General features: G+C 35.8%; 2 protein-coding genes and 1 long non-coding RNA gene across 7 annotated transcripts; 2 read left to right on the forward strand and 1 right to left on the reverse strand.

Annotated features, from left to right (window-relative positions):
- The first annotated feature begins 823 nt into the window (after window positions 1–823).
- Window positions 824–3,318, forward strand: LOC124297995 (C1GALT1-specific chaperone 1-like). 2 transcript variants are annotated; one of them, XM_046749495.1, is made up of 4 exons: window positions 824–1,044; window positions 1,316–2,238; window positions 2,394–2,695; window positions 2,865–3,318. In XM_046749495.1, exons 2-4 carry the CDS (start codon window positions 1,425–1,427, stop codon window positions 3,072–3,074), a joined length of 1,326 nt encoding a protein of 441 aa, XP_046605451.1. In that variant the 5' UTR covers window positions 824–1,044; window positions 1,316–1,424; the 3' UTR covers window positions 3,075–3,318. The 2 variants fall into 2 exon arrangements, with proteins under 2 accessions (XP_046605451.1, XP_046605452.1); XM_046749496.1 differs by lacking the exon at window positions 824–1,044 and adding an exon at window positions 1,089–1,205.
- A 1,887-nt stretch (window positions 3,319–5,205) lies between these two features.
- On the forward strand, window positions 5,206–27,383 carry LOC124296938 (hemocytin). Of its 4 annotated transcripts, none has more exons than XM_046747396.1 (49): window positions 5,206–5,420; window positions 5,559–5,627; window positions 6,220–6,372; window positions 6,436–6,566; window positions 6,711–6,870; window positions 8,261–8,388; window positions 8,517–8,612; window positions 8,758–9,137; window positions 9,344–9,715; window positions 9,852–10,122; window positions 10,226–10,513; window positions 10,620–11,053; window positions 11,268–11,538; window positions 11,675–11,902; window positions 12,008–12,233; window positions 12,313–12,518; window positions 12,682–13,047; window positions 13,159–13,497; window positions 13,595–13,933; window positions 14,035–14,369; window positions 14,537–14,776; window positions 14,859–15,090; window positions 15,180–15,461; window positions 15,554–15,676; window positions 16,011–16,436; window positions 16,560–16,980; window positions 17,071–17,313; window positions 17,463–17,881; window positions 17,977–18,417; window positions 18,476–18,674; window positions 18,872–19,362; window positions 19,472–19,682; window positions 19,870–20,207; window positions 20,332–20,747; window positions 20,858–21,156; window positions 21,257–21,542; window positions 21,634–21,741; window positions 21,852–22,103; window positions 22,226–22,565; window positions 22,723–23,076; window positions 23,231–23,344; window positions 23,452–23,667; window positions 24,168–24,460; window positions 24,621–24,899; window positions 25,003–25,266; window positions 25,722–25,874; window positions 25,985–26,099; window positions 26,185–26,337; window positions 26,449–27,383. In XM_046747396.1, exons 1-49 carry the CDS (start codon window positions 5,311–5,313, stop codon window positions 26,634–26,636), a joined length of 12,798 nt encoding a protein of 4,265 aa, XP_046603352.1. In that variant the 5' UTR covers window positions 5,206–5,310; the 3' UTR covers window positions 26,637–27,383. The 4 variants fall into 4 exon arrangements, with proteins under 4 accessions (XP_046603352.1, XP_046603353.1, XP_046603354.1 ...); XM_046747397.1 differs by having other exon boundaries at window positions 9,347–9,715; XM_046747398.1 differs by having other exon boundaries at window positions 9,449–9,715.
- Window positions 11,050–12,331, reverse strand: LOC124296942 (uncharacterized). Its single transcript, XR_006906483.1, has 3 exons — window positions 12,208–12,331; window positions 11,407–11,526; window positions 11,050–11,319 (listed from the first exon to the last, which is right to left on the reverse strand). It is a non-coding gene; the product is annotated as an uncharacterized LOC124296942 (long non-coding RNA).
- Window positions 27,384–27,515: the final 132 nt, after the last annotated feature.

Here is a 27,515-nt window from a genome sequence, read left to right on the forward strand (position 1 = left end):
GAGTATTTTTACAAGTTGGTACTATACACCAACAAAAATCGTTTTTTAATGACATATTAAATAATTTAATAACTTTAGTTTATAATAAACAGCACTATCAGACGTTCTTTTCATCAATCACAACACAGAGCAACAGCTGATTACACGTACGGCGTGCTTACAGGAGAACTTGGCGCTAAAAATTTCAAAAAAATTCAGCATTGTGACGTCACATACGCGAGATGGAGCTACTTATTCATTTAAATATTGCCTTTTTTTTATCTATTAAATTATTTAAATACTTTTAAACAAAAACAAAATATTTTTTTTTCAAAAATTCTAAAAAAATTTATAGAATCGAAAAACATCAAAAGTTAAGAAATATAAAAATCATGCAAATACCCAATTTTTTAATCATGTAATATCGCACAATGTGGTGCAAGTTTACAAATAATATGAATAAAAATCAACTCTGAAATGTAAATAATTATTTAGATGTGCAAAGTTATCATTTAAATGTACACCAATTTACATGGTAAATACTACAGAAGTAATACGAGGCAATGATACTCTGTGAGATACTTTGTTGATATTGAGGTGCGATTTGATAAAGTGAGTTCGTAAAAAAAAGAATGCAAAAATTCATTGTCAGAAATATTTTCTTCACGTCGAGAAATTAAAGAATTACGCAAACCAGGTGAGTTGGGTGATTGTTCTCGAATTTAATAAACTCGGTTTGCACCGTGCAGGTATTTTCGAATAGTAAAAGTGCGCGCAGTAAGAATTTCGAGCTCCGTGAAGAATAGATTTGCAAGAAGATTTAAGAGCTACCGGTGGCTACCGCGACTTCATCGGTAGTGGGGTTAAGGACCTCCATTGAGATTGATCCGTCTACACATAGATCTTCGAATTTGTGTGGTGAAGCAATTTTATGGCGATTACTTTTAGTTTGATCCGTGACAATGGTATCATTGGAAGATATTCAACGCTTATTGTTGTATTTGCAATTTCAATAGGATAATCTAATTGTATTTATTCTCGTCTTCTTACCGTCGTTACCTTAAGGTTAGTCAAGATCATTTCCTTCAACAGGTGTTGTTGCGCACATGCTATATCGTCATAATAGAAGCATTCTTGCATGATTTAAATATCCTTCATTGAATACCAGGCAAGGATAAGCTACGTAAAAACAATGATTCAGGGAATTGAAAAATCGAAATATAACGGGAAGCTATATGAAAATATTAGTATTAGTCTATAGTTTTATATATAATCTAAATAATTGATGGATTTTTTTACTCATGCTTCCTAGTACTGTTATTTCTTCTGTTTTCAGAGAGAAACCTTGAACATTGTACATCGTCGACATTCATTAACTCGCTAACCGGATGTTGTCTGGAGGTTTCGCAAGTAGGTCAATCAGATAAAGCCACGTATCCGGCAAAATGGTTTTTCTGCTAGTAAAAACTAAAGCCGTATTCTTCATCGGCTTTACAATTGGTGGGATTCTTGCACTGATCTTAATGTTAGCTGAAGATTTAATTAGTACCAAACCTGTTTGCAATGTGAGACCATCAAGATTGTACAGAAATCTAGAGGAAAAGGAGAGCGAGGTACAGGGACAGAGCTACCGAAAGTGGCTGCGCCTTCAAAATGTAAAAATCTCTAAAGCTGACATGGATGAATTGATGTATGCCAAAAAATACCATACAGCAGCAACAAATAGTCCAATCTTAGAGTCAGATTGGCTGAAATCAAAAATTCATATTACATGTGTAGTATTCGTCGAAAAGATCAAGCTTGCCAATGCCATAAAAAATACTTGGGCACCACATTGCAACAGGATATATTACTTCGGAGCTGAAAAGGATAAACGAATTCCTATAATCAAATTCGACATAAAACTTACATCTTCTTGGCAACTTCTCTGTGAATCAATAAGATATATCTGGCACGACGTATCAAATTATAAAATATCCTTAGACACCCAAGCCAAAGACAAAATAGAATGGTTGATTTTTGTGAAAGATGATACAATGGTTATACCAGAAAATTTAAGGTACTTTGTAGCTCCGATGGATTTTGACAAAGGCTACTATTTGGGTCACCCCATCACTCTATGGCAACAAGCGTACAATGTAGCACAGGCAGGCTATGTCCTTAGCAAGGGCTCGTTTCTGAAAATTGTATCCAACTTCAATACCACAGAAAAGTGTGCCACTGGTGGTAAATATTGGAAGAAAGAAGATTATGATCTTGGTTAGTAGGAGGAACAGAATATATTTAATCATACAGTACGCTCAGTAAAGTTTAATATCCCCATGTCTGATTTCAATATTGTAGATAGATTTAGAACTTATGTTTTAGCCTACAGTCCGCAGTAAAATTAATTATTTGAATTTCTTTATATGCAGGAAAACACTTGGGGTCTATGGGTATTTATCCATTGGATACTAGAAATGAAGATTTGAGTGGGATCTTCCATGGCTATTCGCTACAAAGTCTTTTGTGGGGTGTAGCCAAATCTGGTAGCTATTGGACCCATTCCCTATATCCTATAGGGCCTGATTGCTGCTCGCCTAGATCGATAACGTTCAGTGCAGGAGTGCCGGATGAAATGTACAACACATATTATATGCTTTACCGCCTTAATGTTTACAAAGGGAATGGTACTTACGGTAATCAACCAGCGGCTACGGATATTCCGGACCAAGAGGTGAGATATTAATTTTTTTTTCCATCAGTAATATTCAAAAATACAACAGTGTAAAAATTCTGTTTCTACTTAGTTTTGTTCAACTACACAGTACAAATGTTAGCTAATATCAAATATTATTTATGACAATTATTTTTACTAACTGAGTGTTTTAAATATGTTTTTTTAGATGTGGAAGATTATACTTGAGGAAGAATTCAACATCACTAATATAAATCAAATATCCAGCCAGCAATATTACAAAATTTGGCGCGATAGATACTCGGAACCAGAACAATTCATTAAGAATAATTACAAAAACATGCCTGATGTATTGAGCTCACTACTCACAGCTTATGAAGCTGAAAAAAAATTAGATCAAAATAATACATTAATATAGTGATGTGTTCTCATATTATGGATATGATGTATTAAATTCTCAGATGCGTGAGGTAAGAAACATTGTTCCTAGTCAATGGAATCTGAGGTGCTTACAATTCCTTTGCAAACGTATGTACAATTGAGTTTATTTATTTGAAGGGAAGATCCTAATACATATATTCATATAAAACTTAAAGATATAATGTAAAATGTATCAAGAATCTTAATGCTTATTAATACTATTTAAATAATTCCATATTGTATATGATGCCTTGGGCTTGAGTTTTAATTATTATGCCTCTTAAAATCATACATAGTATTAAAGTTCGAAACCAAAGTGTGGATGACGGATGTTTGAATGTTCAGAAAGTGACGTCACTCAAAATTTTTTTTTTCTTGACGCCATCGATCTCTGGTAATCGTCGATGACGAAAATCAGTTAGCCGAATTCGTCATTCTGGAAACAACCGCGCAGTAGAGAGGACGTATGAGAATCCCGCTCCGCAGATTTCGAGTACCGGGTTCTCTATCCCCATGGTTCTTGCACTCAGGGTTCGCTACCTGGTGAAACTCGACTTCCAGGACAAGCGCTCCGTGGTTCCTGCGCTCCAGGTCCGCTACCTGGTGAAACTCGATTTCAGGGACAAGCGCTCCGTAGTTTCTATACTCCAGGTCCGCTACCTGGTGAAACTCGACTTCAGGGACAAGCACTCCGTAGTTTCTACACTCAAGGTCCACTACCTGCAGGAACTCGACTTTCAGGACAAGTGCTCCGTAGTTCTGGCTGTCCAGGTCCTTGACTTGGTGACTTTTGACTTTCAGGACTAATTTTCAAGTGTACAAGTTTGATTATTGAAAACGCTATGTCTTGTACTGTCAGACCAATATGAATGCTTCAGATAACATTTTGAATCTGAAAAAAAAACCGAACGACCAGGATCAACAAATTAAAATTGGTGAGGAATTGGCATAGTATACATAGGAATAAGAATACTTATAAAATATTTACAAATTTAGATAGCTATGAAGAATGAACAGTTTTGTGGAAGGTAAGTTTTATTTTTATCAATGAGCATTTTTCTGTTAATGAGCTACTATTTTTTATCTAATAAATGGGCATCGATAACATCCTTTTTAATCATATAACATTTCCGGTGGTGTTTCCACGAAATAGATATATTTCCGAAAGCCCGAATGCTTGATAACTCCTTTTCTTTACAGTTATAAGTTTTCTCATTACTTGGATGTTGATTGGGCTCTACAAAAATTCTGCTATTTTGATCAGGATAAAACTGGTAACTGGAATGAGTGGCTGAAGATACTAACACTGATTGAAATGGGGCAATTAGAACTAAGAATCAATTTTATATAAACTTTCGGGTAGAGCCAATATTATTACAAAAGTGTAGCGTGAAATTAAACTGTATATTACATATGAAAGCAATTCTGACGCCAATTCCAGCCTGAATCTAAAACAGTTGAAAATTTTGGTGAAACATTTTGCAACTTATTGACAAGAAATATACACAAGTGTAATAATGGCTCAGCCATACAGAATGTGTAGTTCTTTTCGGAGTCATCATTGCAGAAAAAGCGAATATTTCACTTGATCAAGCATGACGTGCCATAGAAACAAATATTTAAGCTTTAATAAATTTAAAAATCCATGTAAAATTAGTGTTACTAATTTTTTCGACATGACGAATCAGTCAATGTCTAACAAGCAATTAATTTTGATCTTTCATAAAGCAGCATTACTCGTATCAAAGATAGTTCGAATGTATAATAACTGTTATTAAACTGTTAGAATACATTACACTGCGTGTAACTTCGATTATTGAGAGTATATTGATATATTAATATCACGCAAAGGCTAGTATATGTACTGCTAATTGACTTTTGTTGTCAATTGAGCCTTGCTTCAAATTGCTGATTGTGTATCAAATAATCGACACATTGTCGATTTATATGGAAAAAATTTAATCGCTGTAGATTTGCATTTTGTAGTAAGTGACCTATTTTTCGAATCTCTCGGAGCCGTCTGTCGCCCTTACCATTTATCAAAGGTCTCTTAGTTTTATCAGCTTACCATTTCCTGTCATGGAAAGGTATAAAAAACCTCCGCAGGATGAATTCCCACACTCTGCTCTTGCTTGTGAGAATGGAGTAGGGCTCGTATGGGTGTTGACTTGTGTTACTTAGAGAAGAGCATATCTTCTGAATAATAAAAATACTTGTGAAAATAACATAATATAATGTTTTCGGTGAGATTATGTCTCATCGTTATTACGTTGTCTATAATAGGCATAGTTTTGGCAGATGAAGACTTAAATCCTGCCAGTGTGGATGTTGCGGATGAAGAACCGTTAGTATGATGTTATTATATCTTTTCTAGTTTGACATCATCTCCGATTGTTAGAATAAACTTGCATATAGAAACTTACGCCAGTTTGATGACACAGTTATTAATTTTTGCACTCTTCCTATTCTGTTTTTGCAACAGTTTAGCAGACAGTGGCTACTCTTCTGGATCCTCCCATTCATACAGTGTAAAAGGTCGCTCAAGAGTAAAGTAAGTAGACTTTTCTAAGTTTTTCACCTGTAGCTATTAGTTGTCGCGTTAAAACGTTCGTTACTTTAATATTCGGACCTAATTTTACAACTAGTAGAAATTTATTTTTCTGGTTCTATTTTTTAGCATCAAATCACTGTCAGTAGTTATTTAATTGGGAAATATATTTTAACCGAAAGCGAAAACTCAGCATTGCATATTATTAATACAGTTGCACCTGCTATGACGGGAAAAAGATGAAAAATGTTCTTATAAGTGAACTAAGATTCTATGGAAATTGTATAACTGTTAGATATTCCCTGGTAAATTTCAGAAGATAAAAGAAAAACTTAGACACTGAACTTGCATAAATTCTGAGACTCTGATATGTACTTCTATTACGACGTGCTAAATATTTCTCTTAGAATTGGTTAAAATTCTCTGTAAGTCTTTATGAATGTTTCAAATCTGAAAAAATGAACTTATTCTCAAACGAAATTTCAATTATTTTGAGAATACTCACGATGAATTTTGAAAAATTGGCATATGTGTTGTAATAATAATATCAAAGCATAGTAAAAATAACTGATGACCCACTATCTAATACTTTCAGAGGAGGCCGTTCCCGCAAAATATCTCAAAAATCTACTACCTATTTGGGTCGTGAGAAGAGTGGCAGAGTAACAGCTAAGAATGGAGCCAAAGCTGAATGCAGTCCTCTACCTGCCTATCTTATGAATGGATTACTGGAATATTCCCTATACAAGTAAGTCATTGATTATAAAACTTGTCACTAAAAATATTGTAACATGTAAATCGTTTATTTTAGTAGCGGGAATTGGGCATCATGTAACCCAGGCTACACGTTTCCAAATGGTAAAAGGCGAGTGTTTATCACCTGCCGAAAAAGTCAATGGATGGCCGACGATATAGAATGGGACAGTATTTCCAGTTGTACACGTAAGCTTGATTTTCTTACATTTGATTCTCAATAATAAGCACAATCCTTCGACGTATTCCAGCCTTATAGGTTTTTCTGATTGCAATCCATTTTCACATAAATATCATCATTCTTTAAATAAGCTATTATGTTTTCTCTTCCAGCCGAATGTCTACCCGAGTGCCAAAACAATGGTATTTGCGTTGCACCAAATCAATGTGACTGTCCAGATAATTATTCTGGGGCCCAATGCCAGTTTAAAGACACACCATGTTATAATCTGCCTCGTCCGCCATTGAATTCAATGATAAAGTGCAGTTCAAAGTAAGTACTTAAAAAAAAGAATAAATAATCATTGTGCTGCGAAATAGCTCTTAATACTTTGTTGCGTATCTAAAATGACTTTAGGATCCAAACCACAATATAATTTAATAAGCCTTCAATTACCATAATTTCTAAGCGTTAATCACACACAACCACATACTTTGAGATTTAATAGTTCTACCACTGTAAACAAGTTTAAACCACATCCTGAATCAGAGCATTTACACTACTTGCTGCGTCAGTATGTAACCACAGAAAACTTCCTGTCATGAGCAATTCCAACATTCTTAAAAGTATAATAGGGGCCATTCAAGTATTACCTAACGTAGTTTTGAAAACTTTTGCATTCCATTCATAGTGATAACGATTGATAACGTTTGCGTGTTTTGCCCACTACTGTTTTGTAATGTTAACTAACGCTGTTTCAAAAGTTTATCGGAATGTCGGTGCTTTACCTGGAAATAACAGAATGCCATTTAAAGTCACATCCTAATCAATTTATTCGAACTTTATTAAATATTAATCATTATTAATTATTAATACATATTAACATGTTCCGTAAAACGTGAATTCATCATTTATTGAGTATTACTACATTACATATTGTCGTCCTTCTTAAATGCGTGCAATAAACATTACATTTCTTAAGATTAGTATTGAATAATTCATGCATTATTAACACCCCCTTTTAAAGAAAATTTCTTTTTATTCTCAAGTAGGTGGCATGTTGGCTTTGAGCACGCACTTCAAATTTCCTATGGTATCTAACGCTTGCCTGGAATACCTACTATTACAGGTTTCTCTAGACGCCAGGTTCAATTCCTGGCTCCGTCATTGATTTTTCGAAATCATCAAATTTTCGAATTTTACATTCTTTCAACAATATTCTTCTCGTAAAAAAATGATTTGCACATCCGCATATCATTCATTAGACGGCCTTGCTTGTCTTACGTGGCTTCCTATCAAGAAGCAAGAATTTCAGATGTAAACATTTCACCTACACATTACATTCTTACTGGCGCTTGAAGAGACGAAAATTTCTTAACACATACATACCCGGGCACATGACAACAAAATTCGAAACTCACTGGTGATGAGAGAAATTAACGACAACAGAGTCAGGGCGGCTAGGTGGTCTAGTGGAGTAAGTCTCCGGTAAAGCATCTCTAGATGCCAGATTCGATTCCTGGCTCCGTCGTTGATTTTTCGAAATCACCAAATTTTCGAATTTTACATTCTTTCATTACAGGGTAACATTTGATAATGTTTCTCTGAACGGTCTACCCCTGTTTTAGCCTTAGTTAATACTTGAACCGCCCCATATTTATGTGATATTAGTACAAAATTACCTACTATATGTATTTTGATTCGTTTTGGTATCGTATTTCAGATCGTGTACTATAACATGTGTGCCAAATCATGCATTTCCAGATGGTTCAGGTATCACAAATCTTATTTGTAAAGATGGAAATTGGTTACCAACCAGAACTGATTGGGTCTCCGTACCAGATTGTGAAGGTGAATATTAACGACCTTACTAATTTAGGAGTGGTGCATATGATGTATTAAATTATAAATAATGTTACATTATAGTAGAATTTAGAATGATTTGGACTTTTTTTATTGAATAATTAATGTTTTTTTAGCTGTTTGTTCTCCACCATGCCAAAATGGTGGTAATTGTCTCAGTCTTAATCAGTGTCAATGCTTGGAACAATTTCGAGGCCCACAGTGTCAATACTGTAAGTTGAAATATTGTATGGTTTTTCTTTTCTCCTTAGTTTCAAATTAATAGTCAAAACCTGTTGAGAATATTGATCAAAAATTTGAACAACGAAATTGATGTAACTCTGATTCCAACTGTGCTTATAAGAATATCATTTTTAGCTATGAATGCATGCAACATTGGAAAACTGGGTTTCAATGGCGGCTACAATTGTTCTGGCGATGCACTTCATTTTTCTTGTACCTTGAACTGTCCTGATGGAATAGAATTCGAATCTTCACCAGCAGCGGTTTATACTTGTCTTTACAGCGAAGGGATTTATAAACCACAACCGATTCCACAATGCAAATATGCAAACAATATGATAATTATACCCCTCGGTAATTCTCGGAATTCATTCTTCCAAACCAGCAATCAATCTGCATGGTCAACGCAAGATATGTTTGGAGCGATTTCGGGTAGCAAGAATCGAAATGGATCTGAATTCAGGTGGAATGCAGTCGATGAATTAGGCACCTACAACAACGTCGAGTCGAATCAAGTAAGCAATTGATATAATTTAGAAAATTATGTATACAGCATTTCTTTGAGATTCAACTATTTTTTTTTTCAAGAGTATTTTTGTACTTCTCAGTCTCGTACCTAGCTATATTGGCAATTAAGCCTTATTCGTTTGTATTACTTGATATCATTGTAGTATTACGAAATTGTTATACGTCATATGAAAATTTGAATCCTTCCTAACAGCAGAACCGAAAAGATCACTATCACATCATCGAAACAAAAAACACTGGTCAGAATTTAAACAGCGTATTTGGAGAGAATGCAAAAGAAATTGTCATTGTTGAGCAGAAACGCCCTGAACCTGGAGTCTGCTTTACATGGGGAGGAGTGCATTACAAAACTTTTGACGGAAAAATATTCAGCTTTGAAAGTGAATGTACCCATACATTAGTCCGGGACGCACAAAACAATTTATTTGCCATTACAACAACAAATAGTCCTGGATGTAGAAATGGTGAAGCATGCTTCAGAATTGTCAAGATATTTATTTATGGAAAGGAGTATACTCTTTCGCAAAACGAAGAAGGAATACTGGAATTCAGGACCATCAAAGAGGTTGATCTATTTTCCTTTGCACACTATTTCTTTTGTTACTTTAACTATATAGACGGGTTTGCTCCCATTGATCTGAAAAACCAGTACCCTTACTCAGGTTTATTTTTAATATTCTTTTTATATATTATCGTCATAGGCCTTGACTATACCAGCTCAACTGTCAGGTTTGCGTGTAGAAATGTCTGCACAGTTTATGATTGTAACATTGGATTCGATTGGTACTACCGTAAAATGGGATGGTGCTCTATTGGTTGAGGTGAAAGTGACCGAGAGTCTTTGGAATAACACGGTGGGTTTATGTGGTAACATTGATGGAGATACCAATGATGATTTGACAGCTAAAGATGGAAGTCATCCTAAAAGTATTGCCACTTTAGCCAGCAGTTGGCAATCACAAAATCTTGGTGGTACGTTAGTCACTTCGGAAAAAAATTTACATTATGATACAGTAATTTTATTCTTTAAAAACTTTCAGGTATAAATTATTTACAAATAAAATTTTTTTTTCAGAAACTTGTGACGAATACCCCAATATACAACATTCCTGTCTGAACAAAAATGAGTTAAACAACGAAGCTTCAGAATTCTGTTCAAAACTGCTATCTGATCACAGGTTTGAAGTTTGTGCTAGGGTGATTGATTTGAGTATTTTGCAATCCACTTGTAGATGGGATTACTGCGCTTGCAAATATGAAGACAAGAAAAAATGTGCATGTGACACAATGAATGTTTACATCAGACAATGTGCACACAAAAATCTCATTACAATGTTGGGCTGGAGGGACAACAATACTTGTCGTGAGTAATCTGTACTGAAAATATTACAAAACCAACTTCCGTATTATGTCACGTTCTTTCATGAATAATTATACCATTTTCACCAATTTTGATTCCCCTGGAACAGCTATGAAATGCACGGGAGGTCGAATTTATATGTCTTGCGGTCCAAAGACACAGGCATCTTGTGGTGTTGCTAGTGAAGTGAAGAATGAACGAGGACTCGCTTGCGAAGAAGGTTGTTTCTGTCCAGAAGGTGCTGTCTTACACCATGGACAGTGTATTTCGCCTGAAGAATGCCCTTGTAAATTACGTGGCAAGGTGTTTCAACCAGGTGGTGTTGTAAAGAAAGGTTGTAATACTTGTACCTGTTCATCTGGAAAATGGATTTGTACCCAGGCGAAATGCAGTGCACGATGCGCAGCCATTGGGGATCCACATTATATAACTTTTGATGGCAAACACTACGACTTCATGGGGAAGTGTACCTATTATTTACTGAAAGGTGACAATTACAGTATCCAAGGAGAAAACGTTGCTTGTCCTGGCGCTCTGTCTGAGGTGAATATAAATTGTTTATTGTTGGAAATGGTTTCCTCTCATTATTTCATATTCCAAGCTTCTTACATATATTTTCAGTACATAGTCTTTCATATGTTTGCGATAATATATATGGCCTTCATTTTCAAAATGTAATATTGCACCATCATTTTATTCATGCTTCTTTTGATAGTACAATCAATATTCGTAATATGTAATATTTGTAATTTAATAGAATATGGGTTACACGTCATCATTGTCATCTGAGGCTCCATCGTGCACTAAAACTGTAATAATTCAAGTAAAAGATGTTACAATCAAACTAAAACAAAATCGTCAATTGTCGGTTAATGGTGAGGAAGTAACAAACTTACCTGTCACATTGGGAGGAATAAAACTTCGAGTAGCCAGCAGCATTTTTCTGATAGCCGAGCTGCCGAATGGCATAGACGTATGGTGGGATGGAATATCTCGTGTATACGTTAACGCACCACCTGAATTCCATGGTATATTGCTTTACAATATTTACTTATTGAACTTGACAATGCTGTATGATTTATTTAATTGCTGTTATAATTTTTTAATTCTATCAAGGATATTTGTAACAATTTCACGTCTTTATCTTTCGATTGATGCTTTTAGGCAAGACAGAAGGCCTGTGTGGAACATTTACATTGAACCAGAAAGATGATTTTGTCACACCTGATGGTGACATTGAACAGTCTGTAGTTCCTTTTGCTAATAAGTGGAAAACAACGGAGTTGTGTCCAGATACTATTAAAGAGCCAAATCATCCTTGTGATGCAAACCCTCAAAAAAAAATTCAAGCTGAAAAGTACTGCACCAGATTAAAGTCACAGTTATTTTCTGGCACGTATTTTTATAGCTTTCATATCCTCTTGAAAATTGACAATCCATTTTCTACATTTTCTTTACTTTCAGGCATTTGAAATAATCCGATATATTATTTTTCAGATTGTCATTGGCACGTTGATCCAGAACCATACTACAAAGACTGTTTGTATGATATGTGTGCTTGTGAAATCGATATTAGCTTATGTCTTTGTCCAATATTAGCAGCATATGCTAAAGAATGTGCACATGAAGGCTTAAGGTTATCATGGCGGCAGGATATTGATCAATGTAAAATTCATTGCCACGCAGGACAAACTTACCAAGTTTGTGGCAACAGTTGTACGAGGTAAAAATTGAAATACTTTCATGAAGAAGTACAAAATTTTGTATGAATTAGTACTCTAGAACTTCAATAAATCTTGCAGGTCCTGCAGTGACATATCATTTAATCCATACTGTAAACAAGATTGCGTTGAAGGTTGCAACTGCCCTGAAGGTCAAACACTCGACGAGAAGAATGAATGCGTACCTATAGGCCAATGTCCATGTCAACACGCAGGTTTAGAGTTCAAAGCTGGTTATCGTGAAGTTCGACCTGGAACAAAGAGCCAGGAGCTGTGCACATGTGCAGGTACTCTTGGAATTTCAAGTCAAATAATATTTTGAATTGTAGTGTTAAACGTAATACTGATTTTCTCAAAGCTAGTAGTCTTTCTGATGGCTTTTTATCATATTTATATATCACCATGATAAGCTATGCGACGAATTATATGTATCTGATTAAATTGTGGCAGGAGGTATTTGGAGCTGTAATCCTGCTAGTCTGGATGAAATACGTGATTACCCTGCTGCGGCTGATTTAAAATCAATATGTAGTACAGCTGCAAACCAAGAACTCTCAACTTGCATGCCAATTGAGCCAAAAACTTGTCGAAATATGCGTAAACCTGTTTCCGAAAGCCAATCGATTTGCAAACCAGGTTGTATTTGCAAGAAAAATCACGTTTTGGATGTACCAAGTGGTAAATGTGTCAAAGAAACAGAGTGTCCATGTTATCATGGCGGGAATAGTTACAAAGAAGGCTCCTCTATGCAAGAAGAATGTAACACATGCACATGTAACAATGGCAAATGGAAATGTACCGATAGAATATGCGATGGTAATTGATCATACAGCAAACTATTTTTAATGCAGTTATGTTGACTCGAAAAAAGATTAAATAAATGATTACAATTTTCTACACAATTTATGTCATTTCGTTTTCTTACAGGTGTTTGCTCAGCATGGGGAGATTCACATTACACAACATTTGATGGGAAAGCTTACGAGTTTCAGGGTGTTTGCGATTATGTTTTATCTAAAGGAAGTTTGAGTCCAGAAGAGGCTTTTGAGATTTCCACACTAAATGTCCCATGTGGAACAACCGGTGTTACGTGTTCCAAATCAATCAGCTTACTAGTTGGCACTGGAGTAGATCAGGAAACTGTCACTTTAACGAAGGGTAAAGAACTACCAAAAGAAAGTTATAAAAGGATTGCAATTCGACGAGCTGGATTATTTGTATTCCTCGACGTACCTGATTTGGGTTTGGTATTACAGTGGGACGAAGGTAGATAAGTTTAAATAATTTTAAATCTTTAAATTTTCTTTTAATATTGCTCAGAAGTTGACTCAAATTCAATTCTCTACATTTATCTATTTTTTAGGGACAAGAGTTTACCTAAGATTAAACCCGAAATGGAGAAGTCGTACAAAAGGTCTCTGTGGCGATTATAATAACAACGCAGAGGATGATTTTAAAACTCCGTCTGATGGTGTATCCGAGGTATCTGCTACTCTTTTTGGAGATTCATGGAAGAAACAAAGTCATTGTCCAGAATCCACTGAAATCGCAGATACTTGTGCATCTAATCCAGATCGCAGGGTCTGGGCTATTCAGAAATGTAACATACTCAAATCTGCAGTATTCCAAGACTGTCATTCAGAAGTAGAAGTGGAACCATACTTGGAAAGGTGTATCTTCGACACATGCGGCTGTGATGTAGGTGAGTAATTAAAAAAAAAAACATGTATCTGGATAACAGATTTTCAGAGCATTTTTTTTACTTGTATTTGTTTAAATAATTTAATTTGTTTGTATTCATAGGTGGGGATTGTGAATGCCTGTGTACAGCGCTGGCTGCGTATGCTCAAGAATGTAATGTGAGAGGTGTACCAGTCAAGTGGCGTACCCAAAAACTTTGTCCGATGCAGTGCGATGAAGATTGTAGTACCTATTCTCCATGTGTCTCAACTTGTCCTCGTGAAACGTGCGATAATATATTTATTCTGGGAGATAATTCACATTTGTGTTCTCTGGATTCATGTGTAGAAGGATGTTTGCCCAAGCCATGTCCGGAAGGAAAAATATATCAAAATTCTAGTTACAGCGAGTGCGTTCCAAAGGCATCTTGCAAACCTGTATGCATGGTCATCGATGGGGTAATAAATTTTCCACGTTCAAAATTGATGTAGGAATTATAGCCAAATTTAATTTTAGAAGTGCCTGCAATGAATTCTTTTAGTGGCCAGGAATTCAGTACATTTTGTCCAAATTGTATCATGACGAATTTATGCCTGAAAATATTTAAATTTAATTTCTTTCATAGGTAACATATTATGAAGGAGACCAAATAGAGAGTGATGATTGTCACAGTTGTTACTGTAGCCGTTCAAAGAAAACCTGTCAAGGGCAACCTTGTCCAACTACTCCTGAATCTATTCCAACTATTCCCATGGAAGAGAAACATGAGTGTATTTCTGGGTGGACTACTTGGATAAATAGAGATTTGCCTGTTAAAGGAAAGAAAGTGTCTGATGTTGAGCCACTGCCTTCAACTTTAGATCTAGTGAGTTTCTGTTCTGATATCATTTGAATAAGTAAGGAAAGTATATCGTTATTTTAACTCTTATTTTCATTTTCTGTTTTAGCTTGGTATCAAAGGATCGGCAGTTTGTACAAAAGATCAAATGGTTGACATTAAATGTCGATCCGTACAGAATCATATTACACCAAAAGAAAGTGGACTTGACAATGTAGAGTGTAGTTTGGAACGAGGCCTTTATTGTCAAGCGCTACCTGATCAAAAACCGTGTATAGATTTTGAAATTAGCGTCCTTTGTCAGTGTACTCACACTACTGGAACCATAGAAACTAGACCCCGTAAGTTTCAAGAAGTTTCATTCCATCAGATCTAAAAAATATTTTGTTTAAGTCGTGTTCGTTCTATAACCATTTTAAAACTATGGCAGAGACAACAACATACGAAAGTACAAATATCACCAAATATTTACCTTGTGACCTGGCAAAGCCTTATCAAGCACATCCAAGGGATTGTCGTGCATTTTTCCAATGTGCACCTGGGTCAGATGGACCTGAGTTGGTTGAAAAATGGTGCGGCCCAGGCACACTCTATAACCCAATAAGTCAAGTTTGTGACTGGCCGTCAGTTGTGATTTTACAGAAACCAGAATGTGCTATTGAGACCACGACAACTATAGTACCACCAACAATGGGTATAAGACCCACTGCAGGTTGAAAATTATTTGTTGTTAATCAACAGGACACTTTTCCACCACTCAATGCAATATTTGTCGTAAAAAAATTACCTGTCGCTGTTTTTTAGCCCAATGTAAGGATGGCGAAGTTTGGAGTGAATGTGCAGTACAATGTAGCCGAGCCTGTCAGTACTACAAATACATGCTAGTGAAGACTGGTGTATGCGATGAAAGTACCGATTGTGTTCCAGGTAAGTTCCTGTAATATATTGCGAACTTTTTCACAAGACCAATTGATGGGAAATTTAAGAATAGTTGAACTTGATTTTTGTAACGCATGTTTGGGCAGTCACCTGCTGAAAAGCTCATTTTGTCTCATGTGTCTCTATAGTTGTATTATCAGTTTAGTTAAAAATATAATAGAGTGAAATGCTTTAGTAAAGGTGTCATAGCAATCTCATTCGTAGAACTGCTACCATTAAGCTAATAACATGTTGTGAAAAAAACCTGAGTTCCATATGAGCAGCATTTATGGGCTTCTCAAATTTCTAACTTATTATTGTTTCATAACTTTTCAATTCATAGGATGTGTGCCCGCCGATAGAATAGAATGTGCGTCGCATAGGCTTTACAGAGACTTTCATACTTGTGTTGACATTCGTGACTGTACATGCAAAACACACGATAATAAAGCCATCAAACCAGGATTCCCTGTAAAAGAATCTGAATGTGAATTGTGTCTATGCCTAAGAAACGTTTACACCTGTGACTATTCTGCATGTACAACTAGTCCATCACCAACAACATCAATAACAGTAACAACTACACAGACTGAAGTCTCCATAATTGCGGAAAAAACAGAACGGTGCAAAGAATCTGATTATATTTACTTAATAAATGGAGAAGAAGAGCCCCTGTCAGATCAAGCATTTGAAGCGAGCAGTTATTCCACTCATTTATCTAAAGCACCAAATGCCAGATTGAATAATGAACCATCAAAAGGTTCCGCAGGTAATACTTCTCCTTTTAGCAGTAAACCATGTGTATATATTTTGTTAAGGGTTCAACGTAAAAATCCTTCTATTTCTATTTTAAATCATGATTACGGTAATTGAATTAACATTTCCTAAATAGGAAGTTGGATACCGGCAAAGATGGATAAGAAACAGTGGGTTTCTGTGGACCTAGGCCAACCGAAAACAGTTTATGGTGTAGTTTTGCAAGGCAGTCCATCAACTGATAATTATGTTGAAACGTATAATGTGTATTATTCTCCTGATTCAAATGATGAACTGTATGAGCCAGTTACTACATTAGGATCTGAACTACCAAAGACATTCCATGGACCTTGGGATAATAACACCACAAATCGAGCGGTATTTGATGAGCCATTGGTAGCTCAAAAAATTAAAATTGTTCCACAAACCTGGCATAATGGTATTGCAGTGAGGTTTGAAATCATTGGATGTGATAATCTAACTGATGATGCTGCACGAATGATTCTCTTTACTCAAAAACCAAGCACAGTTATAGTTGGACAACCTGTTTCTACCAGGTAATTGTTCACTTTTGCTTCGTCTCACATTTGAGAATATTTTGACAACTGGTCTGTTTTGAAACTATACCTATTGTTCTTCCATTTCAGTACCTCAACTGCAACAACTCATTCAATCCCAGATTACACTTTCATTGTAACCAGTGAGATGCCAATGCTTGAAGAATGTGCTCTAGATAATTACATTTTATTAATGATGAATTCTGAACCAGGTAGCATTACTTTAGATGCAAGCAGTGAGTTACATCCTAAGGTTTCTGTAGAACACGCATTCTTAGATAATGAAATACCTAGTAGTGGTTGGGTACCAGCAACTACGGATAAAGAACAATGGTATGTTATTAAATTATAATGTAAGCCTAACTCTTACAACTTTCTTTTGTATAAGTCCCATTCCATTTTAAATGCTAAGGTATTGGAAAACAATTTCTCTTTGGAACTGTCCACTTGCAACCAGTTATTATTTCTAAAATCTGTTGCAGGTTGGGTATAAAGCTTCTGGAACCAGAACCGATTTACGGTGTCATTTTGCAAGGAAGTCCATTAGATAAAAAATTTGTGACAAGTTACAAAGTTTTGTATTCCGAAGATGGTGTAAAGTTTTCATATATTATGGACAAAGATGGGACAGATCAAATATTCATTGGACCTGTTGATGAAAATGAGCCAGTTGCACAAATGTTCGACTACCCAGTTGAGGCAAAGGTTATTAGAATCAATCCACAGACTTGGCATAATGGCATTGCAGCCAAAGTAGAACTCATTGGATGCCAAGCAGGTGAAGAAGCTTGGGGATCATTAATAGGCCGTAACGATACACAGAAATCCGGTGTAAGGAAAGGACAGCATGCAGTAGAAATTGCCGACGCGTATCAACGTAAAGTGACAGTTATGAGATCCAGTAAGTATTTGATCTATGTCCTCAACAGAATGTAAATTGTTCGTAACCATCAATCAATACAGAAATAAACCATGTTTCCACACAATTCATTTCAGTCTGTAACGATCCGTTGGGATTGGATGACAGTATTATGTCTGATCAACAAATTGCTGCATCCTCTTCATATGACAGATTGTTACCAAATCTTCGATTATCATCTGATGGCATATGGCGTGCAAAGAAGGATAATCCTCATCAATATGTTGAGTTCGACTTTTACGAACCACGCAATTTAACTGGAGTAGAAACTAAAGGCTACAATAATATTTGGACCATTACCTACAAGATATTATATAGTCATGACGGGCGGCAGTGGAACCCTGTAACTACTACTGATGGCACTGAGAAAAGATTCTTGGCCAATTTTGATGATAAAACGACACGAATCAATTATTTTGAACGTCCAATTCAGGCGAGATATTTGAGAATTCAACCAATCACTTGGCACGAGCATGTTGGACTAAAGGCTGAGATTCGTGGATGCTATTTGCCATACCGTAAGTAAATTACCTGTGAAATTAAAACATTTCACTTTATTTGCTCATTTGATTTCAGCTGTTACTACAATATCCTCTAGCACAGTAGCAGTTCCACATCGCGGAGATATCGAACATCCTATATTCCAATCATATTGTAATGTTTGCGACGGAATCTCTGAACCATTACAGGAAAACTGCAACTGCGATTTCGGTTGGTGGGATGGTGAATCCTGTGTAATGAAACAGGAATGTCCTTGCGTCGTTGGACACATAACGTGAGTAATCAAGTGAAATGAAACTGCATTCTACTGATCATTAATTTCAATGTGCCCTAGGCCAAAAACTTTACCTAAATTATTATCCTAAACTAAAGTCTTCTGTGATTACTTATTTTAGAGATATCGAAGTTTCAAGTCTGAAATCAATCTAATATTCGTCATTTGATACTCATTTTATATTATCGGAATTACAGGTATGCAGTAGGAGCCATTTATGATACGGAAGATTGCCAACAATGTACTTGTACACCTGGTGGTGTATCAGCCTGTCATAGAAAAGAATGTGAACCCTGCAAGACATTTGGCTTACAACCAGTCTTGACTGAATTATGTTCATGCATTTGCAAACCATGTCCAGATGGAACTAGGCTATGTCCAACCAGCGACATTTGTATAAATGAAACATCTTGGTGTGATGGTATCGAGGATTGTCCAGACGATGAAACGAACTGTACCACAGCTACATCGTTTATAAAATCCACAACACCATTGGAACCTGAATACTACAAATCTACAACACCTGTCTATCAAAATCAAGAATCTACAACAGTAGAAACTGAAATACTCGAACATGGGACACCGGTAACTACAAGCGTTATTTGGTCTGCAACACCAGAACCTCTAACATCAACATTATCTGTGGCAATTACTAGAGAAAAAATTATGAATTCGAGCTACGCAGAAGGTTAGTCATCAAGTGTGTCAATTTTCATTAATGCATGTAATATGACTTGCCCGTTTCTAAAAATCCATGTCTTCATTTCAAATTATTTAATATTTTTTCTCTGTCACAGTTGCTCAAGATCATTGCCTGAAACCGACTTGTCCTCCGGGTTATAAAGTAGTTTTGAAACAGAGAAGATATTCAGAAACATATAGCATGTTAAAAGCAGCTCTAAACCGTGGTATTAAAGGAGGTACCAAAGGTGGCATTAAAGGAGGGGTCAAAGGCCGCGTTAAAGGCAGTCCGTATAATGGTGGTTCATCTGTTACAGACGAGTTCAAGTAAAACTTTTTGATGTGCTTATAAATTATACACATGTTGAGTTAGGATGGTTGAAGATAAATAACTATCTATTGTCAAGTTCTGTGACGTTTAAATGAAAATTTTATACCCCTGGGAAACATTGAAAAAATGTCATAGATTTCCGGCTATTAAGTGATAAAATTAAATTGATAATATTTCTGACAGATTACCTGACACACTGGCTCCAACGGAAATCGAATGTCCCCAGTTTTCATGTATATCAGCAAAGCCTCCACCTCCACTGTGGGGTGTAAAAGAACCAGTGGTAACATCATGTCCTAAAGAGCAATGTCCACCAAACTACAGATTGATATTTGAAAAAATGAGCTTTGCTCGGCCAGAAGCCTGCCCTAGATACCTCTGTAAACCTCCCCCTCCCAATGAAGCTGTGTGTAAGGTTACTGGAAGAACATTCAACACCTTTGACAACTTAGAATACAAATATGATATCTGTAATCATATTTTGGCAAGAGATTTGCATCAAAATAATTGGTATATTACATGTAAGTTTACTGGAAGCTGCACCTAACTTTATAGACTTTATTGAATACAACAACGACATGTATTGAAATTACTGTTGCGGTTACTTATACTTGATATTCACAAGATTTATATTTTTTTTTTCAGTGGTAAGACAGTGTAATGAAATCGGTATGTTTTGTGAAAAGGTCCTTACCATCACATTTGACAATCACGTGATATTCTTATATCCTGACATGCATATTGACTTTGATGACTACACATTTTTACCACATCAAGTGAACCGCCTCTCAGATAAGAACAAGGCATTCAAAATAACGCGAGTCGGTGATGCCCTGCACTTTGTGTCATATCGTTATGGATTTTGGATAATCTGGGATATAAACTCAAACACTAAAGTTGGTGTGACAACTAAATTATCAGGTCATGTCGATGGGCTCTGTGGATATTTCGACGGCCACATTAGTAATGACAAACGACTACCAAATGGTCAACAAGCCAGAAAGACAGTAGATTTTGGTAATAGCTGGGCTGTAGATGATACCCCCGAATGTGAACCACAGGTGATTATTATTTAAGAGTGTATTCCCATGCTAATTATACAGAGCTTATTTCAATAATATAATTGCGACTCTTTATTGAAATCATTCGATTTTGTGTATGTATTTCACAGGTTTGCCCACAACATGTTCAACAAAAAGCTTGGGACATGTGCAACACCGTCAAACAGCGATCGTTTTCAATATGCTCAAGTGTTGTGAATTTGGACAAGTTCATATCTCGTTGCTTGGAAACTATGTGTAGTTGCTTGCGCGGAAATTTGTCAGACGCCGATTGCCGATGCCGTGAATTAACTGCATTTGTATCAGAGTGCCAAGCTGCAGACCCAAATATTGACTTATCCTCTTGGCGTGCAGTGCATGATTGTCCAGTTTTTTGTCCAGCACCGTTTGTTCATAAAGACTGCTTCAAGTAATCTTTTAAAAAATTTAATACATTCCTCAAAAATATCTTGAATAGTCACGTATGACAAACATTTTATTTACTGGATAACATATTTTTCTTTTTACAGGTATAAATGCGAATCGACATGTAATAATCTACAAGAAACTGATCCTTGCCCTGTCATGCCAGGTATTTGTTTCTCTGGTTGCTTCTGTCCAGACGGAACGGTTCGTAGAGGGGATGAGTGTATCTTGCCCACTGAATGTAGAGACTGTCTTTGTGATGGATTTGGCAATTCAAAATTCGTCAGTTTTGATAGGAAAAACTTCACCTTCAATGGCAACTGCACCTACATCTTATCCAGAGATATAGCCAAGGATATCAAAAGTGGAAAAGGCGAACATACTTATCAAGTACAACATACAACATTTTTCACATTTTGAAGACTATGAGATATATAAATTGTTCTCTTACTACTTACGTATTTTTTAAAATCTTTTTTAGATTCTAGTAACTAATACAGCATGCCCTGAAGGGGTGTGTACTAAAGCAATTATAGTTCTCTACAAAAATCACTCCATACAAGTAAAACGAGGACAGCAATTGAAAGAGGTATTTAAAGTTAGCATTAAATTCAACTCCAACAAACGACGTACAACACACAACATATTACTTAAATCTTAACATAAACTTGATAACTGAATTTATTTGCTCTATTTTAGGTAGTAGTCTTTGTTGATGGGCAGTTGATAGATAGGTTCCCATATAAGACTGAATGGGTAATGCTTGAAGGAACATCAGGGAGAGATGTTTCACTTCTCATTCCTGCAATTCAATTAGAAGTAGCCAGTTATCAACATAATTTTGCATTCACGGTAAGATTACCATCTCATACTTTTGCCGGAGCTATGGAAGGCCTTTGTGGAGATTGTAATGCAGATTCTTCTGACGACATGAGAAAAATGGATGGCGAGGTACGTTTTAAAATATTGCAATTCAAGTAGTCGGTAATAAATGTGACAGATATAAGAATCTGATAGGTGAAACTTTTTTGACAATACAGTTTATGTAATGGTATTGTAACATTTTCTTCTAGCTTGTCAATGATGCAAATGATTTTGGCAATAGTTGGCTTGCAACAAACGTCCCAACTGAACTAGACATTAACAATGATAAATGCGCTTCTGAACCAGAAAAAGAATGTCTGATCCCATTACCCAGTGTAAATCCATGCAACAGGCTCTTAGATCAAAAACTATTTGGTCAATGTCATGAATTAGTCGATCCAGAACCATATTTGGCTACATGTCAGCAGGGCTTGTGTGACGGCATTGATATTTGTAATGATTTGGAAGCATATGCAAGAAGTTGCTTACGAGCTGGATTATGTCTTAATTGGAGGACTGATGATGTCTGTCCTTACAAATGCTCCTCACGTTAGTATACTTTTAAATTGTTTTATGAATCCAACAATTCAAGATTCTTCATAAATTAATTCTCGAATCTTAATCTTTCTCATTTAAAGTGAGTAATTAATAAGAAATGTTTAACTCTGCTTTTATGAGTAGTATCAGTTATTTTTGCATTTTATAGCTTTTACATATCAGTCGTGTGGTCCAAGTTGCCAAGAAACGTGCAATGATGTTGAAGCAGTTCAGAAAGTGAAATGTCCCTCAGGCCCAATTGAAGGTTGTTTCTGCCCACAAGATCATATTCTTATGAATGGAACGTGCATTTCGAAAAACAAATGTTTGGTTTGCGATAGAGATGGACATATAGAGGGTGAAATCTGGCATCCCGATAAATGTACAACATGTCATTGTGAGAAGAAGATAATTACTTGTTCAAAGACGGAGTGTCCTGCTTTGGGAAATATTTGTTCTGCAGGCCACACTCCGATTGAAATCTCTGAATCTGAGAATGAATGTTGTCGTAAATATCTTTGTAGTGAGTATCATTTGTAAATACAATAGGCAATATAAATTTTATGCAAATAATACCACTTCAAAGCATGATACATGGTTCTAGTAATATATGGACGTTTTTTTAATTTTATATGCATTTTACACCTATTCAATATCTTGATGAATGTTTAATGTAGCTCCAGTTACCACTACGCCTCCAACTTGTGTGGATCAGCAAAAACCGTCATGTGGGTATGGACAAGTTCCAAAATCGATTACAGGATCAGACGGATGTTTGAAATTTGTTTGTGGTGAGTATATTATCTCTGGGTATGAATAATGAGTATATTATATTTGGTCCTGTACCATACGAAATCGTTCAAAATTTGTTAATTAACAAACTTGTATTTATTTCTAGAATGTATTCCGCCAGAAGAATGTGAATTGTTAACATCAGAAGAACGAGTTATTGAACCTGGAATGGTTGAAGTAGAGTCAAACACATCTGATTGTTGTCCACGGCCAATTCTCGTTTGTAAAACTGAAACATGTCCTTTGCCTACAAAATGTCCAGCACTTCATAATGCTAAATCTGTTGAAGAAACAGGAAGGTGTTGCCCTAAGTATGAATGTAGTGAGTATTGACGTCCACATTACATACGAAATATTTGAAAACAATTTTACGTTAACTGTACTGTATTTTACTTTATCTTGCCCAAATAACAAAATGATTGACATTTCATGCAAATTCGTTAATTTTACTTTCATATATGTGGTTCGTTTTGCAATCATAAGATGATCGCAGTAACGAAACACAAATGTGCTGCAATTATGCAGCAAGTTATGCAATTGGAGTAGTGTGTAGAAAGACTAGCGCTTAATATACCGCTAATTTCTGTATTTCTTCTGCACAATAATCTTAGTCGAAGTGTGATATCATATATTGTAATTTTGTTGCTTATTTGTGCTCCGTTTATGAAAATCAGATCATTATTGGTAATGTAATAGTGATTTTCACACAATCTTTGTTGATCAAAATACTCCAAGTCGTGAGGTTACGTCAATTATAATTGGGTTACTTAATAAGAATTCTATCATATTTCTGATCACTTTCACCTTATTTTCATTTGGTAGAACTTCAAGAGGATATTTGTTTATACACTCCTAAATTTTATGGCAATGCTGATACTGTTCAAATTGTATCACCAAAACATCTTGGGGAAAAATGGCAAGATGGTCCATGTACAACATGTACATGTGAAAAAGAAGCTGATGAAAACAAGTCAAAATGTGTTACAACTGAATGCACATCTATTGACATACATCCAGATGTAAACGACTTTGTGCTTGAAGTAGTGCAACCCGAGAACCAATGTTGTCCAAATTTCAAACGTATAGCATGCAAAGACCAGAATAATACATATTCTGTAAGTAATATTTTAGTTAATAGAATTCTCTTTCCTAAATTCAAAACTAACTGAATGGAATAGAATGTTGTATTAAATTCCGTAGCATTGATATAAATAATAAGTAAATTAAAATCCATTCAATATTCAGTATGAATTTCGTATTTCTACAAATGCATAGATTGGCGATGTATGGCGGCCTAACTCAGCAGATGCTTGTGCAACGATGGAATGCATTAACAATACGAATGGAGTTCAAAAGCAACTCAAACTTAACAAATGCAATACTGATTGTGAAAAAGGCTACGAATATAGAGAACAAGAAAATAAGGGTGTGAAGTGTTGTGGACAATGCGTTCCTGTTGCTTGTGTGGTTAATGGAGAAGTTAAGAATATTGGAGAAAAGTGGCAGTCTGATGATCATTGTACAAACTATTCTTGCCTGGCAATCGATGGTTCAGTAAGTCAATGATTCGAATTTTTTTCCCTTCACCAGTTCTTACATATTCGATATTACTCCAATTTTTTACACATATATTGATTGGGTTTCTCCTAATTTATAGCTTCAGGTTGAAGGTTTCACAGAAACATGTAAACAAATTGATGCGTCCGAATTACAAGAATTTGAAATAGAGATTCGTCCAGTCAGTGGCAAGTGTTGCTCAGAATTTATCAAAACAGGTTGCCGTTACAATGGCACAGTACACAAGCCAGGAGAAAAATGGATATCATCAAATGATGTCTGCCTGACTGAGATGTGTATTTCAACTGTGGAAGGAATTGTTAAAAAACGAGAAAGAACAACTTGCAACAAACAGTGTACTCTGGTAAGTAATTTACGGCACTTTACCGTATTCTTCAGTACTGTGACATGTAAACATACAGATTTGCAAGTTACAACAAAAACTGCAAGATGTTCACAATAATAAAGTTCAGTGGTCACTTCCGAGTTTCCTGAGACCTGATTAAACAAAGAACGTTCTCCATTAAATGCACCTTTCCAGCATTTCTCTTCCTTGAGAGTAGGTGTCAATAGTCTGGTACAAAACAGTAATTTGAAACCTTGTTTGTCCACGTAATAGGGGAATTCCTCTGTTCTTTTACTTTTACTTATGTGAGTCCCTATGACGCATGAGGTATAGGGCTCGGGCTGCCTCATTACGTAGTAAGCAATATGCATATAGTATCAAAAGTTTTCATAAGACACTGAAAAGTCCCTGAGAAAGTTAGCCCCACAAGAAAACCCCTGTACAGGTTTCCATGATATTTTTCATTTTTTCAGGGCTGGGAATACCGAGAACCACAGCATGACGAATGCTGTGGAGAGTGTAAGCAAGCTTACTGCATTGTTGGAAAAACCTTGTATAAACCTAATACAATTTGGAGTTCCAGTGACAATTGCACAATATTTGAGTGCAGACATGAAAGCGATCAGGTACGATATAGCATGAATTCATACCAATCGCTGTTCTACACCTATCAGAACGTCTATTGATTTTCGAATACGTGTAATACATGTGTGAAGTAATATATGCGTCGTTTCAGTTTGTAATAAGCAGTTCCTCGGAGACTTGTCCTGATGTAGCAGATTGTGCACCAGAATCAGTTTATAATGATGGTTGCTGCAACCGTTGTAATATAACAGCACTCAATAAAAAGCGTAAGTTTGCTCATTTTGTAACTTGGTGTTCTTATTCGTTCATGGATCATAATATAAAAACTTTTATTTTTCAATTTTTCTACAGAAGATTGCGTTGCTGCAAATATTTCATTGAGTGATACTGCTGGAATTGTGAAGTTGCGTCGAGGTAAGCATGGGCTTTGCCAAAATATCGGTCCGATTGAAGGTCTCACCGAATGCCGTGGCAACTGTGATTCGTCAACGTTTTTCAATACCTGTAAGTTATTCACTATACTTAGTTTGGTCTGTAAAATCTAAGCGTGTAATTACTTATGTATAAGTTAAAATAATAGCATAGTATATGCTAAACGATTTCTGATGTTTTTAGTAACCTTACAACAAGAAAGCAACTGCCATTGCTGTTCGCCGAAAGAATACAAAGGACTAATCGTTGAACTCTTTTGTGAAGATGGAAAAACTGTAACGACGCAATTAGCCATACCTAAATCATGCACATGTGAATCCTGTGCATCTGCCAAGCAGTCAGTAAAAGGACGAAAGACTTCGAAGGCATAATGTTTTAATCAGCCGGAGAACGGATTTGAAATTTTTTTTGTAAATTTAGGAAAACTTTGTTTGTTTCAAGATGGACGAATAATGGTCAAAAAACCCATTAAGATGTAACGTAAAAAAGCTTCGTGTACCAAAGAAGCATAAGAATTAGTGTAAGTATTGATTTTAAAATGAATTATTTTAAATTAATAACTAAAGTACAAATAACGTCAATCTCTTAGCATTTTTAAGTCTTAGCAGTGTAAGGATTATGAATATTGTAACAAACAGGATTGAAAATTAAGCTCAAGTCATTATTTTGAGCTGGAATAGTTTTAATCACCTTGTAACCACATGCGATTCACTTTAAAGAGCATGCGACGGGCCCAATGTTTTGTTAACAAGAGTTATGAGACATGAAACATGAGATATGACACAGTAATAATGGTAATAATAAAAACAAGGAAATTAACAATATGGATAAACCCCTTTGAAGTGTGAACCAAATTTGGCCGATTTTGAATGATGCTGAGATTCTAATTCTTTGGTGTACTGTACCGACGTAATTTTGCGTAGAGAAATCGATTGGACGCAGTCCGAATACGCTGCGAGCAAGTGATCAAAAGTAAGAAGCAAAATACCAAAAATTTCTTTCGTGACTTTGCTGCAGTTGGTCTTACACTCTTTTTGACGTGTACTCTGGTGTCTGAGGGTACAATGAGCCTACAGAGCGTTATACGAATCAATTGGCAGACAAAAAAGTTCTTGCCTTAAAAAAAAATAAGGCTAACCCCTTTGTATTTCAGCTGAAAATCTATCAAAAAACATCCGAAACTTGGCCCATTCCCAAAAACACTGGAATCAACTCAGCAAGACGCTATTCAGGCGCATTTTCGCGACAGA

This window comes from Neodiprion virginianus, chromosome 2 (genome assembly GCF_021901495.1).
Source record: "Neodiprion virginianus isolate iyNeoVirg1 chromosome 2, iyNeoVirg1.1, whole genome shotgun sequence".
NCBI classification, from domain to species: domain Eukaryota; kingdom Metazoa; phylum Arthropoda; class Insecta; order Hymenoptera; family Diprionidae; genus Neodiprion; species Neodiprion virginianus.